This window comes from Solanum pennellii, chromosome 1 (genome assembly GCF_001406875.1).
Source record: "Solanum pennellii chromosome 1, SPENNV200".
In the NCBI taxonomy this organism is placed as follows: domain Eukaryota; kingdom Viridiplantae; phylum Streptophyta; class Magnoliopsida; order Solanales; family Solanaceae; genus Solanum; species Solanum pennellii.
In genome coordinates, this window is record NC_028637.1 from 79,822,714 (window position 1) to 79,843,176 (window position 20,463).

Below are 20,463 nucleotides of genomic sequence, written 5' to 3' on the forward strand. Positions count from 1 at the left end.
TTTGGGCCTAACCCAACCCAAAACCTAGTCCATGAGGTGATTATTGCCAAAATTCATTTTAAAAAAAAATGAATTTTTGAAAGAAGAAAAGTTTCCAAATAGCTATATGTAAAGTCCACTGTGTAGGTCACTACATTGGTTTGGACGGTGAAAGGCGATAAAAGGCGACAAGGGTCTCCCTCGCCACAAGACGGTGCTCGCCTTTTTGAAATGTGATACCAATTAATACCAAAAAGTTAAAATATTTAATTGCATATATAAATAATCAAATTCTCAATAGCAATAACATATTAGCAAATATTTCAATTCAAAAATTGAAAATAGATAGTACATACTAAAAGTTTATAACTTAAATGAGAAAAAAACAAAACAAAAATCAAAACAGAGGTAGAAGTGAAACTGAAGACTGAAGAAGAAGAAGAAGGAAAAAGAAACCGAGGAAGAAGATATATGTATTGGTTGGACTTTGGAGTAGCTGGAAAAGTCTGGCTGGCTGGTCGCCGAAGGAGTCTAGTAGAAAACCCTAAAATTACCTTTTTACTTTTAAACCCTAAATTGGTCGCATTTTTCTTTTAAGATAATTCAAAAAGCAACGCCTTTCCCACCTTTCTTGCCTCTCACCTCTCGCCTTTTCTCACCATGGTGTCGCCTTTTGGAGATCGCCTCGCCACAAAGCAAAAAGGCGATGAAGAGTCGTCTCGCGTTGCCTCGCCTCTCGCCATTGGCGACGAGGCGATCGCCTTTCACAACACCGGGTCACTATTATTTGAATGGAGGAATTAAGTTCATCAATAGTTTTCAACTTACCTCACAACAAAAGAAAAAAAACCTTCCGCTATTGATGCATGAATATCTGCAGAAGTGATATCTCAAGAAAAAATTGAATGCAACCATCAAAATGGTCTTAAATACAAGAAAGAGATGCACCATATTTTATTTCCTGTTTTAATGAAAACCATACAGGTTTAAATAGCAGATTTAGCTCAAATAAGAAAATATTTTGGAAGGCCAATCACATTGACGGTTTATTTTACCTCTTAAAAGAAAAACTCAATTACATTGTCAGCATGTATAGATGTGTGTGAAGACTATTTTACAGTGGATAGTTCACAAATATTTTGATTATGGAAGCAGATCTTGCCAAGAGAAAAAAGATCTTGGAAAATGCGCTGGAGCAAGCAGAGTTCCACCTTACCATGCTGTGAGACTGTGACTAATACAGGGAAGAATTAACCTGTTTGATTTCTGAGTTCATTCGACAAAATAACACTTCTGATTACATACATGATATTTTAGCGAGTCCAGCAATAACAGATATGACTACTCTAATGAAGAAGATTTCCATATTAGTATGAAAGATTGAAAGCACAAAATCTATAGTAAGAGTCTGTTTGGATTGGCTTAAAAGTTGGTCAAACCTATTTGTAAGTCATTTTTAGCTTTTGGAAGTGTTAGGCAAAGTTAAAAATAACCTAGACTAAGTCAAATGATTTTAAAAAAGTTTAAAAACCAAAAGTAGAACTCCCCCTACTTTTTGTTTTTCAACCTAAAAGTCATTTAAGTTTGACTTTTTATATTTTGACTTAAAAGCTACTTTTTTCAGCCAATCCAAACAAGCTCAAGTATGCTCGAGGGTCCACAGAAAATGACTAGTTTAATTTTTACAACTAAGAAGTAATATTTCACCCATTAGTTCTCTATCCACATATAAGAGAACAGAAATTAAAGACTACAATGTTGCCTTCCCTTCTTTTTTTAATTGATGAATCATTCAGTACCGATGGTTCACTATTCGAAATTATGTAGATAACGGACTCATCCCTCTATCCTTATTCACCTAAATATTACTTCCTATGTCCCAATTTTATGTGACACATTTTGCTTTACAAGATTCAAATTTCATAGTTTTGTACACATGAATCTTTAAAAAAATTTTTTATCTTTTTTACATATTTAGAAACTACGTAAAATCAAGGCAAGTAAAAAATAACTAATATTTAAAAATTCAGAAGGCATATGAAATAATTACGGTCAAAGAATAAACTGTTGGACTCTCGAAAGCTGAACACTGTCACGGAAATTGGGATGGAGGGAGCAGGCTTTTGTCTGTGGCAGGGTTCAAACACATGAAGTGAGCATATCCAACACATCACACACTGCGCTCTTATCACTAAACCAAAGTCCTGTGAGCTTGGCTTCCTTGTTTCTCAACCTCAACATATAGAGAACCTTCGCTTTCACATATTTCAGTAGAGAAAACAATGTGCAGCCCATACTTCATGCATGAGAAAACAAATTAAGTATTCACCCCTTCTACTCCAACCGAAAAATTTTCTTGCGTGCAGAACAAGGGGGAAAATGGAATGACCGCAAAGGGTAACACTAAGTCCTTTCTCACCCACATCACTAAACAGAAAGCATAGAAATTAATGCAAGAATGACATACCAACATACAATAGCACATAGTGCTAAATGTCCATGCACACTAAAACAGGTAAAAGCAACTGTCAGGAACTAACAGGACAATGAAACTAGATGTTCATTCTAATAAAAGAGTTGGTAAATATGAAAAATAGCCAAGTCCGACAGAATCGTGTTTCAAAAGAGATGAAAAAAAAATGTCTCCACTAAGATTCTTTACCAATTTTTTCTTTGATTCTGCAGAAGTAGAAGGTGACCTCAACTTCACAAATAATTCCTGAATAAAGGCATTATCATCTTTCAGGCGAGATACAACCTGTATAAAAATCAAAATGTCAGTGAACTGTACGCATGAGAGAGCTTAAGTTACTAATATCTTACCATTGCATTGTTCGAACTTATTATGGAATTGAGATTTGCTATTGTTGCCTCATCCAACATTTGAGCCAACACGACATCCTGAAATTAGTAACAAAAACAGTAAGTTCCATTCATATTGCATGCCAAAGCTTATAAAAGTACAAGATCATATTATACCTTTAGATAGCCAACTCTATAAGTTTGACGTATCTTTGAAAGGACTACCGTATCTTTGATAGGTATAGCCTATCCCATGCATCCAAAAGGGGGGAAATTATCAGTAAATTCAAAGAGAACTTGCATTTAAACACCTCTGTCCATATTACTCAGATATTCTCAGCTGGAAACAACCAAGGGTTCAGAAAATTTCATAAGATACCTCCTTATTTACGACGTGCTCCTTCAGAAAACCGCGATGATGGATATGTGGTGCCTCTGGGTCATCTGTAGACCGAATTTCAGGTCAATTATTCCGGAAACAAACTCAAGAAGCAGCCGGATAAAAACTTTACGCAGCAATCCCTATTTTACAGATTACATGCATATCAAGGATCCTATCTGCGTAAAACTTGAAAAAATTTCACCAAATAATAATGAAAATCCAAGGTCTCTAATACCAACAAAAATAAGAATTCACACATTCAGAAGAAGATGAATGTAGTGAAGATGAGGGTGCTTAAGTGGATGTGTCGGCACAGCAGGAGAGATAAGGTTAGAAACGAAGATATATGAAGTAAGATGGGAGTGGCCTAAGTGGTGAACAAGATGCGGAAAGCAAGGCTAAGATGGTTCGGACATGTAAAGAGGAGCACAAATGCCCCAGTGAGGAGGTGCAAGCTGACAGTGATAGGTTTAATAAGAGATAGAAGTAGACCCAGGAAGAGTTGCAGAGAGGTGATTCGGCATGACATGGCATGTCTTTAGTTTGCCGAGGACATGACACTAGATGGGAAAACATGGAGGTCAAGTCGAGCGATTCTCATTTCTCTCTGTCCTGCGGGAGAGCTTGGTTCTATCTTAGAGCATCTTGTCTGCTCCCTCTTCTACTTATCAAGATCATTACTATTATTCTATTATTATCTTATTTTTCAACTGCATTACTATTAATGTTGTTCTTACTTGGGTTATCTTTGCTATTTTTGTTTGTATTTTCCTTTTCTAGAATACTCTTCCACCATAGCTATTACTCTTGTATTTGTCAAACCTATTTTTGGAAGTGTTTTTCTTGAACTGAAGGTCTACTGGAATCAACTTTTAAACCTCACACAAGATTAGAGTAAGGAACGTAAACCCTATCCTCACCAAACTCTACTGGTAGGATCACACTGAGTATGTCATCACGAAGAATAAACAAGGAAAACCTATCAGTTGTGTATGTTGCACCAATAAGCTTGATCGCTCATTTTTTTAGTGAAACATGATTACTCATTTACTCTAGTAGATGATGTCATCAAAAAACATTTCACTTTGTTTCATAAATTTCAATATTCCATGACCGCAATTTACAACGAATAAAGCCACGTCACAGCAAATGCATGTAATTTGTGGCTCCACTTCCAAAAAGTAAATGCATTACTTTTATCCTATTTAGAACATTATATACATTTATCTACTTCAATCAAGATGGCATGAAGTTATACAAGAAAAAGTGGTGTAGCCTCTATGGAGAACAAGATGAGGGAACCGAGGTTGAGATGATTAGGACATCTGAAAAGGTGTGTGGATACACCCGTAACGAGGTGTGTGAGGTTGGCAGCAGGGACAAAACAAGGTATAGGTAGGCCGAACAAGAACGAACTGGAGGAGGTGATTAGACAGGATATAGCAAAACCTCAGTTTAACGAGGACATTTTCCAGAATAGGAAGATATGGAGGCTATGGATTACGGTAGAAGGATAGTAAGTAGATCAGTATTGTTGCACCAAATGTGGGAGAGGGAGGGGGCTAGCTTCCTCCTCTCCGCTTCTTAATAATGGTAGTATTATTTAGTTGTCGTGTATTCTCTTGTTCTTCAATGTATATTATTATGAGTTGCTTCCTTTCTTTGTCTCTTGCTCTTTTTGCTACAATATTTGTCTAGCAAACCTACTTCAAAAACTTACCTTTCAAGCCAAAGTTCTATCGAAAACCGTCTCTTTACCATAAAGAGTAGGGATAAGGCCTGTGTACATATTACCCTCTCCATACCCAACTTGTGGATTGGAATGGGTATGGTGTTGTAATCGAGACTATACGAGAATCACCATAAGAGTAGGAACCCAATCTCAAGAAGATTTAATCCGAACCTAAACGAAAACACAGTCTCTACGGGGATAACTAAGCTGTCCCTTTCTTTTTTATAAGGTCTAGGTCGCCCCACATTCAAGCTACAACAGTCCTTAAAGAGAAAGGAAAACTCAATCAAGATCAAAATGGATCATTTCAACTGAAAACAGAAAATAGATGATAAACTTACATTCAAGGCATCCAACAATATCCATAATCAACTCATCACTAAATATTGTTTCAAAGATCTGTGAACTATTGAGAAAAACTGCAGAAACCATAAAATTGTAAAGCTACTGAAATATAGGTATTAAATAAATATTGATAAAAAAACAGGCAATACTAACTAATTCCTCTAACTATTTTGAAAATAATGTGAAGACTGTCAACATTCTCCAGGTCTTCACAGATTCTGAATAAATCCATCAGCTTTCCAAAAAAAATTTGCTGCATGAACAATAAATATCAACTCAGATGATTCAATTGTAGAAACTGAAAACAAGAAAAAAGAACAAATGGCAGAAAAAAGTAGCTTTTACTATGGAGATATACTATGCAACTGACTTCTCTTTGATTCTGTGTTCCTTTTTTGCTTTTTTTTTTCGGAAAGGGAGGGTGCTTGCCGTGCATATAGTGAAAGAACTTACTGGTGCAGGTAAAACAGACTTGTGTTTTCCTTGAGGACTTTTCCACAATAAAGAGCTTACATATCCAAAGCATCAGTGTTGTGAAAAGCACACTTAAGCCTGAAGTAAAGCTCAAATGTTGAGCGGCGACCGCTTCGCATCACTTGATGTGCAGTTCAATGGCGTCATCAAGGCTCTAAGAGAAGCTTTTGCATGTGAAAGAGCATTTCCTCGAGAGGAACATTAGACAAGTGATATTTCACTTTGTAATCAATTTATTTGTCCATATATTGGTTATTCATGCTTATAATCATTCGTTTTGGAGTAAAAATAATATATTTGTATTTTTTCTCCATTTGCGCCTTTGTCCATTAAAGGTCACGCTTTATTTGCGCTTAAAGCTTCAATGGACCTTAAGAGTTTTTTCCCCTCTTCTCTTTTGATAACACTGCTAAGCGTTTCAATCTACAAAATCTGGAAAAGGGTCGAACTCTAGAATGTTGAAATGATAGTCACAAGTATCTTCTTAAATAGAAGTAAAATCCAGATTAATTCCTCAAATGAATTTCTTTTTATACCCGAGAAATATCGAGTGGCGCCCGGTTCGAAACGCGATTGGATAATGGACACACCCTCTTCCCTTATCCACTCAAATATCATGTCTTTGGCTACAACAGGGTCTGAAACATCAACATGCACCTAACCCAAAAAACACACATTACGCTCTTACCACTAGAGCGAAGCCTTGGGCCTTCTCGAATGAAAATTTTGTGGAATGGAAACAGCTGATGCATGAGCCCTTTTTCAAACTGTGCCTAAAGGTGGGATTACATGAAGACAGGATTAACAGAGTATTAGATAGCTTTCTTACCTGACCGCCACACAACATGACCAATTTAAATTGACTTTAAAGCCATACTTTTTAATGACAACTAGCAGCCATATTTTAATATCCCAACTTGTCAAATCAGACAATTTTATTATGACCCATCATCATAAGTAAAGTTCCTTGCACAAAGTCAAACGTAATGTGATAAATAATTGATTCTAACAAAATGATGATGCATTTAAAATGTCTTCTTTTTTTTCGAAAATGGTAACTAGTATTCCTCAGCATTAAGGGCTATGCTGGCCACCTCCCAAAAAAGTAACAGAGAAGGCAGGGAAAAAAAAAAAGATAAATACTTACAAAGAACCTATGAAACCATTAATTGGATTTCCTCTTCTATATTTTGTTCTTTACACCAAGAACCTAAGGAAGTAATTACTTTCCATTTAATCTTCTGTAGTGAGCATTCTTTTTCTTTAAAAATCCTCTGATTCCTTTCCTTACAAATACAAGCATGTATCATCCTCCACCACTTCTTTTGACTCTTGCTGGACCCCCCACCCCCCACCCCACCCTTTTCTGATCAACAACTCAATAAGCCTGATGTGTGTTCTGGCATACACTTGTTTAGGCTAGCTAAATTGAAGAATAAAGCACATACTTGTGTCGTTACTTCTCAATGCAAAAATAGGTGTTTGTTGGTTCCCATTGCCTCTTCGCATAGTAAGCATCTAGAGGTGATGTTGATGCCCCTTTTGTATAATGTTTCATGGGTCAAACAGGCTCTTCTAGCTACCAACCAGACAAAACACTTCACTTAAGTGGGAGCCACACTCTTCCAAACAACACTCCATGGCTCTCCATAGCCCTGTTACCCTTCCTCCAGTTACCGGTAGACCCCACTTATAGAATCTGTTGACAGAGCATCTTCCACCTGGGTGTTTTCTCCAAAATAGACAGTCTGTTTTCAAATTAGTACCTGGAAAGACTTCTATCATATTCAGTAATTCAATTACCTCTTCAATCTCCTAGTCATTTAACAACCTTCTAAATACCAAATTCCACCCATGTTGAGACCACAACTCACTATTTTTGCTATTCGGATGCACACTGATAGAATAAAGTCCAGGAAACAAACTTTGAAGAGATCCTTGACTAGTCTAGTCTTCTTTCCAGAATAAAACCTTATCCCCCTCCTGATTTTAACTTATATATTAACGTCTAGAGCTGGCCAAAAGCTTAAAAGCTTCTGATAGTCCTCCAAATTCCAACTCCATAAGTGGTGTTACTTCAACACTTGAACACCATTCCCCTTCTTGACCAAATTAGTGTTGTATCATCTCTTTCCATAGTGCACACTCCTCTTGGTTGTACCACCACTTGCTTAGCAGACTTTTTTTGTTCTGTAACTAGAGCTTCCTAACTCCCAAATCCCCATAATTCCTCCCTTATTGAACTTCTGCCCATTTTACTAAATTGAAACTTCTCTCAATTTTTTTTCCTTGCTAGAGGAAATTCCTTCACAAAGCATCTAGAATTTTGATCACCTTACGAAGTATAGAGAAAAGGGACATCACATGAATTGGTAAGGAATTGTTGGTAAGAAATCTAGCACAGAGTTTATTAAAGTGACTCTACTTCCCAATGAAAGGGATTGAAACTTCAAAGTGCCAACTTCCGCCCAATTTTCTCAATAATTCCATCCCAAATAGTAATTGCTTTATGGTATGCCTAGATAGACTATTGGTAGCTTCTCTACCTTGCACCTCAAGATGTTTGCTAGTGTTTGTATCTGTTGAACTTCTTTAACTGGAAATATACTGCCTTTCTCCAATTAACGTTTAGTCCTGAACAAGCCTAAAAACTACCAGAATCGCCCTTAAATAGCATAGTTGTTCATGGTCTGATTCACAGAACACTATTGTATCATCGGTTTACATATATGTGTCAACTCCATATTCTCATTTGCCATGTTTCTTAATTTGAAACCTCTGATCCAATTATTTTGCGACGCTTTCCTCATTAAACTGTCCAATCCCTCCATAGATACAATTAAAAGGAATGGAGATAGAGGATCCCTCTATCTAAGTCCTCTGCTGGAAAAAAACCAGAAGGTTCTCCATAAACAAGGATGGAGAACCTGGTGGTTTTAATACAAAAGTCTACCCAGCCGAGCCATGAAATTCCAAACACCATCTATCTAAGAGTGTTGATCAGGAATTCCAATTTCAATGGCCATATGTTTTATCAGTATCAACTTGAACATAAACCCCGTAACATCTCCTCTAATTCTAGTGTCAATACACTCACTAGCAATTAAAGCAGCATCCATTATCTATCTACCTTTAATAAAGGCCATATGATGTTTGTTCACAAGCTTGCTTATCACCCTCTTCAACCTCTCTGTACAACCTTGGCTATAATTTTGTACACCCTTGTGATCAAACTGATTGGTCTAAAATCTCTCAAATCATTTGCCCCCACCTTCTTTGGAATCAAAGCTACAAATGTAGCATTATAACTTTTATCAATTTTTTTATGAGTGTGGAAGTTGTGGAAGGTCAACATTAAGTCCTCCTTTATTGTTTCGTTGAATGTTCTAAAAAACCATTGACTAACCATCCGGGCCAGCCGGCTAGATGCCTTGTCTATTGCACACATTTTGATCCCTTCTAACACCTCTTCCTCTTCAAACCTTCTTGTTAGCCATTGTTGCTCCTCCATAGCTATAGTTTGAACATCAAAAATATTCAAATCTGGTCGCCGACTTTTAGATTGTTTGTTAAGTGTTTATATAGAAATCCACAGTGGACCTCTTAATTTCCATAGAATTAAAAGACATAACCCCATCGATCATCAAAGTATCAATAGTGGTGATTCTCTCATCCGCAGTGGCCATTCATTGTGTTCTTGTCTCCCCCTTTGATCCACTGAATTCTGAATTCTGGATCTCTGTCTCCAATGGATTTCTTCATTTCTAGCCACTTCTTCATACTCCACGGCCCATTGTGTTTTCAGCAGTAACTCATCATCGGTAAGAGGTCTGGCCTCTTGTATGAATTCCAGAATTCCAATTTACTCCAGAAGTTGATTCATTCGAGCCCTCTAATTACCATGTTTCTCCTTCCTCCGTTCTTTGAGTTTTACTTTCAAAAGACTCAGTTTTGTTGCTAACTTAAAGTCTGCTCTTCCTGTCACATTAAAATAATTCCACCAATCTTGTACTTTGGATTTAAGCCCCTCCACATTAAGCCACCATTTTTCAAACTTAAACTATGATCTCTTAAAGACCTCATCCCCACTGCTTCTTCATGCATTTAGGAATAACACATTGGCTTCCTTTGTGCATCCTTCAAAAGCAGCTCCATATTCTTGACTGAGCCTGACAATATTCTGTACCCAGTGATTTGCCCTCTCTTCTGCTTCTTTACAACAACCAGAAGCATCGCAATTAATAGGAGTTGGCTCCCCCAGTTGAACAATTTGCTGCACATTCCCTTGTTCTTCACTACACTAATTTTATAAATTCTTCCTTCGTTGTTGTTATCTAACAGTTCTACGTGCTCTTGTTCTTCTTCTCTTTATTTTTTTCCCTCAAGATCCTCTTGCTTCACTCTCTACCATCGCACTTTCTTGCTTCTAGGTTGTTTCCTCCATATATTTTGTTAAAGATCAGTAGTCCACCGCTATCTGGTCTTGTACTTCTTTTCTGTGGCCAAGTACTCTTGGGTGTGGATAAGATACCTAAATCTGATTTCAAATTTAAATGAGGCATGTGCAAGTCACAGTCTTATTAAACCTTACTCTTCCTGTTGTCTTTCTCTTACAACCCACATGTTGTTCCAACTAGAATCCCTTAATTGATGGGATTCTAGCACAGAATTACAGCTTGCACTTTAGATTATCCCCCGGGTAAAACCTTGTACTGGATTCAACCTTGTTTCTTCTCCATTGGTTACATAACCTGATTATGGTGCTATTTCAAACCTAGGTCTGCTCTCCACCCATATCGGAAAGTGGTGAGTAATTTCGTTCCATCCTATGGACACCTCCTCAAGTAATTTCCAACCGTCGCTGGCCACCAGAATCCTTGCCCACTTCACATGGTTTTTTAGACTTGTTTCTTCCTCAGTCGCAATCCATCCGCCACAAACTCCTCCAATTTCTCGAAAGACATTCTGAGACCACAAGTGCAGGGGAATGCCTACTAGTCTGACCCAAGTCTCTTTGCTTGTTAAGATGTTTGGGACGCTTCCTATTAAAGGATTCCACCATTCTATATGGAAGCTGCAATTCTTCCATCTCCCTTGCCCTTTTAAGGTTTGCTCCGTCATGTGTTTGTTTGGAAATTCGAACAGAAATGAGTCGCCATTTAGCTCGTAGATGTTGAACCAAATGCTTTTTTCCAGTTTGTTGAGGACCACCTTCTGATGTCAGCAAGTGTTGGTTTTTCCTTCAACCCCTCTCTGCAATAACCAACTGCACATCTCTTGAGTAGGCTATCTTCTTGATCATCTATTCTATCGGTCACTTTTATGTTGCCATTTACTCTTTATCTCAACAGTGCGGAGTTTGTTAGCCATTTATTCTCTTGTACAACTGCTGCAAAAGGGCAGTTGACATCCGTCACTCTCAGAGGAGGCATACGTACCTTTTTAATGAACCTTTCTGTCCTTAATGCAATATCCATCCACCCAACATTCAATGTTAGCTCTGGAATGATTAAGCCACACCTTCCCCCTCCATTTAATGAGAGTATGCTTATAAATCTCCCATGTTGATTGCTCTTTCTAGTGCAAAAAAGGGCTGACTCCTTTTATGAAAATCTCCATCTCCTGATCTCTTTCTTCTGATATTTTGATGCTTATTTCATACAAAAGCATATCTACCACATAGCTTTTCTGTTCACATTGGACCTTCACATCATCTTCCTACTCCTTTCCAACCATTCATACCATTCAGACTTGCCATTTTCCCACCTTGTAATATTGAATGACTTAACCCAGCGTTGAAATAGATCCTATGTCCTCCATCCTTGAAAATAGAATTTCTGGCTGAGCTAAAAAAAGAAATGAAAAAAAGGGTAACCACAGAAGGTGATAACTCAGGGAGGTAGAGAGAGGTTTCCGGTAAGGAGTACCGGAGAAGTGTCAAGAAAAGATGTTTCTTCCTCCTAGGAAGTAGGAGAGAGAAGGTTTTTGGTTTTCGTGCTTGAAGGCATTTGTTTAGCTCATTTCACATGTCTTTTGATAGATGTGAAACTGCTGTTATACCAGAGCCAACACTTAAAGAGCATTTTAGAAGCCAGTCTTAGCTTTTGTTCATTTTTTTTTTTTGAGGAGCTTTGGTTCACATTTAGTACATAGTGAATTATAATGAATGGCAATTGCAGGTAATGGAAACCTTCACCCTTAATGAAGATTCATTGATCCAGCTACAAATAAGTATGCACACAACTGACAACTGAACAATTGACAAATCTTACATCATGCAATACTAGTTCTGTCACACGCAACTGATCAGCAACACCACTCTCTACAACTATCTGCAAAAGAAACATTGAACCACACCCACTCAGAGATCCGGATTATGATTTTAAATATATACTCGGGAGTATCTTTCAACAACAAAAGCAAACAGGGGTTTACCATTTAGAAATTTGTTATACTGAAATGGTCGAAAACCTTACAATTTATTGTCATAGGTTTTTTTCCTTTTCTTTGGAAGTATAGAAGCGCGGGGTGGTGTAGACAATTACTAGAAGACAAGTCTAACAAGTAACTCAGAAATATTATAGGAAACAGAAGTCCAGAACTTCTTATAACATAAAAGATGCACAAAGAAGGAAAATGGCAACACCTTTAATATCAAGGGAAGCGTAGATAGCTCAACTGGAGGCAGTTCTCTCAAGTCACTGCTGGCACTATGAAATGTCTCATCTGGAAATAACATCAAAAAGAAATGAAAAGTAAACAATATATTGAACCATTTCAACAAAATTATTCAGAAGATACTAACTTGAAAGCACAAGAAACCCAAGCAGCAGTAGTCCAGGAATGGAACCTTATTTAGAAGTATTGAATAGGTTCCCAGGAATGAAAAATGGTCAGTTAGCAATACTTTCTATTCTTTTATGTTCTTTACTTCCTCGGAAAGATCCACAGACTTTACTATGCAATTTTCTGGTTTCTTCAAGTAAGGATGTCTAAGTGAACAAAGGGCACAAGGGGAACAATTTGTCCATGTGTTAAATAACAACAATCATGCCTCAGTCCCGAACAAGTTGGAGTCGGCTAAATGAATCTTTACTGATCATGTTTCTCCATTTAAATTCATTACTGTTTACTGTCTCTCCATGTGTTCTAACAATTAAAATTTTTGAGAATAGTCATTTTCCCCAGAGACATAACACAACCAGGAAGAAGTCTAATCGTATTCCAGTTAACATGACAAATCATTTTTTTAATTTGGTTATCTCGGCCTCAGACGAAAGTTTGCGTGACACCAACTACGCCAGAGAATTAACTTGAATAGCCAATCTTTAGCATAAGGTATCAGGTAAACTTGCTGTGGTACCTAGCAACCATGATTTATTTATGACAAGAACGACAGCAACTGAAACTATTTTCAAACAAACCTTGGTAATCTTTATTTTTTAATAAAGCAGCCAACCCTTGGTAATATGAAATTTTGAATCTAAATTTAGTGTTTGATTTTGAGTTGTGAACTGAAGCTTTGGTGACTTGATGCTACAACTCCAGAAAACAATCTTGTTCCAATTCTAAACCAGAAACATATTGTGAAAGTCAGGTCTAGCTAGTTCATTTGTCCAACTGAAGAGTATGAATAAACATCTATGCATGACAAACACAGGTATGGTTGTCCCCTGGTAAGTATAATATATTACTAATGGCCAAAAAAGCATAGAAATGGTAAGATGCTCTGTTAAGCAAATGTATACAAATTTTTTTTAATATAAGTAGGATGTAGAGACTTACAATTAAGGCTACTAAATTGCATGTTTCTCTGCACACTACAGATGCTGTCCCTACAGAGAGGGGAAAAAAAGGCAGAAGATGTCATTTAGATGATCATTTGTACCACCTCCTGAAAATTAGGAAAATAAACCTCAAGAAAATAGATTACAACCAAGAAAAAGTGGGTGAGACGCTAGAAAATTATTTCAAGACTTGCCATATGTATGAGCAACCAGTGGTCTCCTGAAAACTAAGAGCCAGTTCAGTTGAATACTCCGGATCCCTCCAAGAAATAATTGTATCTGAGGAAAAGAAAATAATTCCCATTAAGAAGCTATATAACAAGACAACAGTAAAATCCTGAAAAGGAAGAATGACAAATAACTACTCTTGAGAATACCTTCTTGCTTACGGTAGATATCCTCTGCACTGATGCGGTGGAGAAGCAACGTTTCATGCTCGTCTTCATCAGTTACAAGTAAACCTGGTTCTTCTGATCTCTGCATCATAGATTCCCAAGTTCTAAATATGGGGGTATTCATATCTAAGATCTTTGCCAAGAGAAAGCAAAGGTACCAAGTCCTTGCAAGTCTTTCCAGTAATGGTTACCTCTAGATAATCTACAGTTACATGCCCTGTCCCCTGGTCATCCCACTTCCCATCATCATTCAGACGATAGACCTTTACACGCTGCAACAAGAATGATATGAAGTGTATATTACAAAATAAGCTTATCACACAAAGGAAGAAAGAAACTATTTGCATGAAACTTGATACAGACAGCTAAAGAAAATTCTTTACAATTCAATTAATTGACAACAGTTTAAATCCCAAACTAGTTGCAGCCTGCTGTATGAACCTTCTTGAAGCAATCCATTAAAATAGTTCAGAGGAAAATAGATGCTGTGATATCTATCATAGACAATCAGAATAATTTTGAAGGAAGTCATCACATTAGAAGTTGTATATTGCAATATCTCCCATCTTGTAACGGTAGATTGATCAACTTAAGATAATTTTTAATGTCTAAAAACTCCACCATCCCCAAATTTCTCCTCCTAGCATTCCTTTTCTCTAATATGTCTAGTAGTATTAAAATCTCCACAAACAGCCCATGGACCTTCCACTGGACCTCTAACATCAGGCATTTCTTTCCACACCTTCCTTCTTTCAACATAACAATTAGGAGCATAAACTCCACTAAAGTGGCAGGCAAAAGAAACTTCAAATTTACAGGTTAAATGTAGGATCCTATCTCTAGTATCTCCCACTTCCATATATTATTCTACTAACCCAAAGCATTAGGATTCCCCCTCGAGTGCTACTAGCCTCTAGTTGAGCAAATTTACCCCAAATTTTGTTTAACAATATTATACATGTCCCCCTCCAAATTAGTTTCCTGGAGGCAAATGATATCAGTTATTAGCACCGTCTTAGTCTACCAATAGTCTACACATGGAAGATTTAAGGAAATTTGAAAGTAGATTGCTTCAACTTATAAGTTATTTCTTTTTAATTCTGTCCAGCAGTTTGTAGTATATTATTACAGCTTTTTAGTTATTTATTTTTCCTATTTCTATGTAGCAGTTGTTGCAGCAAGGGTTAGAGTTATGCAGGTATTAGCTATGTAGTGTTTAGCTATGTAGAGTTTAGTTATGCAGGGTTTAGTTATGCATGTATTAGTTATGCAGGTATTAGCTATGCAGGTATTAGCTATGCACGTATTAGCTATGCAAGGTTTAGTTATACAGGTATTAGCTATGCAGGATTTAGTCATGCAAGGTTTAGAAATTACAAAACATGAATTATTAATTGTTGAATATTAAACTTGTTGTGAATTATTAATATATACTATTTACAAAATAATAATACATGCTAATAAAATGTGAAAGATATTGAATACTCTATAATGCTAAAATTTGATTAGCATATGTACCGTTAAAAAATATACAATCAATTTCTAATATTAAAAAAATATTTATATTTGCAAAAATGAATCAAAATGGTAAGTATATAAAAAGAAATGAAAATAATCTATATATAATAAGAAATAAAAACAACACCTGTTGATAGGAAAACAATAAAGTTTTCAATTAAAAAGAAAATTAAAAGAAATAAAAATGGTCTAAATATAAAAAGAAATAAAAACAACATACTTATATATAGGAAAACAATAAAGTTTCCAATTAAAAACAATAAAATAAATTAATAGGGTGAATATGTAATTTATCAATTTAATACATGTATAATTAATACCCACATAACTTATTCCACCTTCTACCCTACATAACTTTATACATAGATTCCCTCATAAGTTATGTTGATATTAATTATGTAGGACTACAAAAATGCAACCAAACATGGTATAAGTTATATTGACTTTTCTACCTAAACAAAAATTTCTATCAAACATAGTATAACTTAATAAATTGTTTTATACCTGAATAAAATGTAAGTTATACCGTAACCAAACGGCCCCTAAGGAGGTTATTCCTCCACTTTCTCATTTCAGTTGTAATAGGAAGTTACTTCCTTGTTTTTAGATGGGTAGTTAATCCACTAGTGTTGTATTTAGTGTTATTTGCATTCAATGCAAGGAGAGAAGAACATTAATCAAGTTTGTGAGTACTTCAAACTTAAGAGATCGCAGATTATCTCTTAATGAACCAGCACCATAGGTAGAAAAAAGAAAACTTCAGATTTTATCTTGCACCAACCCGTAACTAGATCCTTATTTGGGGACCATAACAACTTGGTATTGAGACTGGAGTTATGGGAGACCAAATTCAACATTAACTAGCAGAATTAGTGAATTTGTTCCAAGAAAATCATGCAGCCAATTTAGCCAGACATAAAGCAACAAAAGCTCGCTTGGATGTACTCACACAGGATTTAGTAAATTCTAAGGTCAATTCTGATTCAACTTAATATATATGAGTCGGAATCGTGGTTGGAAGGGAAAAATAGAGTCGTTGGAAGGTTAGGATCAAAAGTTGGAGGAAGTTTCATCATTCCTCGACATACAAAACTTGATTTCCCATGATTTAATGGCCAAGAGGACCATTTGGGATGGTTGAACAGATGTGAACACTTCTTTCGACACCAACGAATTCTGGAAGAAGAAAAAGTTGGACTTGCTTCTATTCATTTGGAGGGCAATGCACAACTTTGGTTTCTGCAATTCGAGACAGATTTGCCTCAATTGTCCGTCATTGTAACCTTCGTTTTGGGCTACCAATCCAAAGTCAGAAATTGGGAGAATTGGCTAAGATACGCAAGATCTGGTCTTTCGCAAATTACCAAGAAACATTTAGTAGTTAATTTTGTGGGTTGGTACACTTACGCAACCACAAAAAATTGAACTTTATATCAGCGGTCTTACTAATTATATAGCAGTTGAGGTTTGAGTTGCATAATTCTCCAAATTTGGCTATGACCACGAGTTTATACCGACTTTATGAACGTAAGGAACAACTTATTTGTTTGCAAGTGTTAGATGCTTGCAAATCAAAGACAACAGATTTCTCACTTCACCATGTCAGATTTGTGAAGAAACTGGCCAGATCTGTTATGGAGAAAAGGCGACTTAAGCGACTTTGTTTTAACTGTGATGAACCATTCATTAGAGGTCATCAGTGCAAGAAGTTATTTTGGATCGACTCTATATACGATGAGTAGGAAGAATTTATAGGAAAATAGGGAAATACTAATACTTTCCACACTTGGCGCTTGAGGTCAGGCGCGATTTGAAGAGGGGAGTAATGTTAACACCCTTTTAGTCTACCAATGGCCTATATATGGAAGATTAATGAAATTTGAAAGTAGATTGCTTCAGCTTATAAGTTAGTTGTTTTTTATTTCTGTCCACCCGTGTTTGTAGTATATTATTACAACTTTTTAGTTATTTATTTTTCCTATTTCTATGTAGCAGGTGTTGCAGTAAGGAGGTTATTCCTCCACTTTGTCATTTCAGTTGTAATAGGAAGTTACTTCTTCGTTTTTAGATGGATATTTAATCCACTAGTGTTGTATTTAGTGTTATTTGCATTCAATGAAAGGAAAGAACAAAATTGATCAAGTTTTTGAGTACTTCAAACTCAAAGATTGCAAGTTCTCTCTTAACGAACCAACACCATAGGTAGAAAAAAGAAAACTTCAAATTTAATCTTGCAGCGTCCCGTAACTAGATCTTGCGCACCATTGAACCTTCCTTTCTAATACTATTCATCTCCATCTTGCTTGCGTGCCTACTACTATCAGCTTGTAAGAGCAGTTCCCCATGTCCTTGGATATCAAGCCCCAAGAAGTTATTAATGATATGTAGTCAGAAAAGAGGTAGTTGCAGTTGTCCAAAACTTCCATGATCATGGTATTTTTTAGAGAAGTTCTAATGCTACCTTCATAACATTGATTCCAAAAAAGATACGGGCTAAGGAGTTGACGGATTTTAGACTTGTTATTCTAATAGGAAGCATATATAAGATCATTTCAAAAGTTTTAACGAAAGACTTAAGAAAGTGATCTATAATCTGGTGGATGCCCAACAAATGGCCTTCATAAAAGGTAGGCAGAACATGGATGGAATTCTGATTGCAAATGAATGTGTGGAGGAGAGAAAGAACAAAGTAAGGCGTCAAGCATTTTATGCAAATTGGATATTGAAAAAGCCTACGACCACTTGCATTGGGGATTTCTCTAGAAGTCAGTATGTAATGACACATTGAAATTTGTGATGCAGATGGCGCTCAACTAAAGTTTTTGATCCTTTTTTAAGCCATCTCAGTCAATGAGGTGCTAGGATAAACATGCTTGTAAATATACTGGGGGAAAGGTAGGGGATCTTCCCATAGCATACCTTGGCATGCCTTTGGGTGACAAGAGCAGGTCAAAAGGTATTTGGAACAACATTCTAGAGAGGTGTGAGAAGAAGTTGGTAATCTGGAAAAGTCAATACTTGTCCTTGGGAGGTAGAGTCACACTCATCAACAGTGTGCTAGATGCTCTACTGACATATATGATGTCTGTTTTCCATATGCCTACAAACGTGATTGATAGAATAGATGCAATTATGAGGAATTTTTTTGTGGCAAGGAAATTGTGATCTTAATAATCATAAATTACATCTACTGCTGTGGGACCAAGTCATTCTCAACAGAAAGGAAGGAGGTTTGTGGATCAAGAATTTGAAAATCCAAAAACAAAGCTTACTTATGAAGTGGCTATGGAGATTTGTCTCACAAGAACAAGCTCTCTGGAAAGAAACAATAAAGGCTAGATTCGGTATGGAGAATTTGTGAATCACCAACTTGTCCACACAACACCATGGTTCTGGAGTATGGAGATCCATCAGAAATTTTAGGATCAAATTCTTTAACAAATGCAAATCTAGGTAGGGAATGGTGGAAGGACTTTGTTCTGGGAAGACAAGTGGGTCGATCAGGTGACTTCGAGTAATAGGTTCCCTATTTTGTTCAATAAGATCCTTTAAAAAGAGGCTACAATCAGAGAAATGAGAGATAATCAAGGATGCGATCTAAGGTTTAGAAGACGTCTAAATGATTGGGAGGTCAATAAAATAGTTGAGCTACTCAACATACTACGGCAGTGCAAAGATCTAAGCACAAATGAGGACAATATATTTTGGAATCCAGATAAGCAAGGCAGGTTTTCAGTTGGCTCAGCTTATAGAAGCTCACAAAGACCTAGTACTCATATAGGTGGATGGCCTTGGAAGATAATTTGGAAGGTATCTTCAAGATACCATTCGAGATAGCATGTTTCACTTGGTTGTTAGCCAATCATGCTGCACTCACTCAACACACCTCTTGAAAAGAGGTATACAAATTTATTCAAGGTGTTGGTTTTGTGAATGTGAGGTCGAGACAATAAATCATCTCTTTCTACATTGTAGAGAGACAGAAGTTGTGGCAGATTTTTATCAACTTAAGGGGCATCTGTTGGACTATGCCAAGGAACACTAAAAAAGCTCTAGCTTGGTGGAATAGAGATGGGAATCAGTCAATCAGTCAGGACACAGCAAGAGAAAAAAGATTGTCCCTGCCTGTATTTGGTGGTCTATATGGATGGAGAGGAACCAGAGATGTTTTGAAAACAAGAGCTGCTTTATGCAGAATTTGAAGTTGAATTGTCTGGTTCTTTCTTTTATGGTGTAAACATGAATATCCTCAAGATGCAGAGGATATTCCTAGTATTTTAGAGTTTTTATGACCTCCATAGGAGTTCTTTTTCTTTCGCAACTATTGGATGCAAGTAAAACTAAAATACTCCTCGTGTATTCTTTTGTTTATAATAGAAGTTACCTTTCTCAAAAAAGAAAAACCCAAGAGTTTCTCAGTTTGACTAAATTTTGTTGAACCCAAACAGTGTTGTCTCTCTCTGTCTCACCTATGTTTTGATCATGTTGTAGAAGCAGAGGTGCCACCTCTTCCACCTCCCAGCTAACTGAAATGGTAATCACGTTCTACTTTTCAATCGCCGCTGAACTCCCTCCATCGTTTAAATTCTCTTCAAAACTATCCTTTTGCATGTTCTCTCCCCTCAAAACTTCTTGTGTAATTGAATCTTCTGCAATTTGCAGAAGTTTCTCCACCAATTTTTCACTTTGATTCACCACTATAATCTTCTGCACATTGTTTTGTTCTATGTCTTGCATGCCTAGAAGAGATATGTGGGATTCCATGTCTTCAATAAGTCTATCTCTATTGAGTATGGGCTGAGTTGAATTTGTTATTTTTTAAAAGATAAAAAAGCTTGCCTAATCAGGCCCATTTTCCACTTCAATAATACCTTTCCCTGGGCCTCTCTAGGCCCAATTTAGAGCTCTTCATTAATGAAGGCATGTGACTCTCAACATGACTTATTTAAATCCCCCTTTCCTGTTGTCATTTGCACCTTCCCCACATGTTCTTCTGTACAAAAATCCCTTAAATTTAGGAATTTTGAATTGAATCATAGAGATTGACAT

The 20,463-nt window shown here is 36.6% G+C and overlaps 1 protein-coding gene across 2 annotated transcripts in view; it reads right to left on the reverse strand.

Moving 5' to 3' along the window:
• LOC107007800 (serine/threonine-protein phosphatase 4 regulatory subunit 3) overlaps positions 1–20,463 on the reverse strand; it is a 40,998-nt gene that overhangs the window by 13,252 nt on the left and 7,283 nt on the right. Inside the window, exons 3-14 of one of the 2 annotated variants that reach the window (XM_015206585.2) lie at positions 14,088–14,168; positions 13,879–13,978; positions 13,696–13,780; positions 13,500–13,549; positions 12,361–12,440; positions 11,987–12,046; positions 5,394–5,493; positions 5,237–5,314; positions 3,161–3,225; positions 2,959–3,027; positions 2,803–2,880; positions 2,642–2,737 (exon numbers count right to left, since the gene is read on the reverse strand). In XM_015206585.2, the coding sequence (XP_015062071.1) occupies positions 2,642–2,737; positions 2,803–2,880; positions 2,959–3,027; positions 3,161–3,225; positions 5,237–5,314; positions 5,394–5,493; positions 11,987–12,046; positions 12,361–12,440; positions 13,500–13,549; positions 13,696–13,780; positions 13,879–13,978; positions 14,088–14,168 (942 nt within the window). Of the gene's footprint in view, positions 1–2,641; positions 2,738–2,802; positions 2,881–2,958; positions 3,028–3,160; positions 3,226–5,236; positions 5,315–5,393; positions 5,494–11,986; positions 12,047–12,360; positions 12,441–13,499; positions 13,609–13,695; positions 13,781–13,878; positions 13,979–14,087; positions 14,169–20,463 lie in introns of those variants that run through there. The other variant, XM_015206586.2, reaches the window with a different exon arrangement.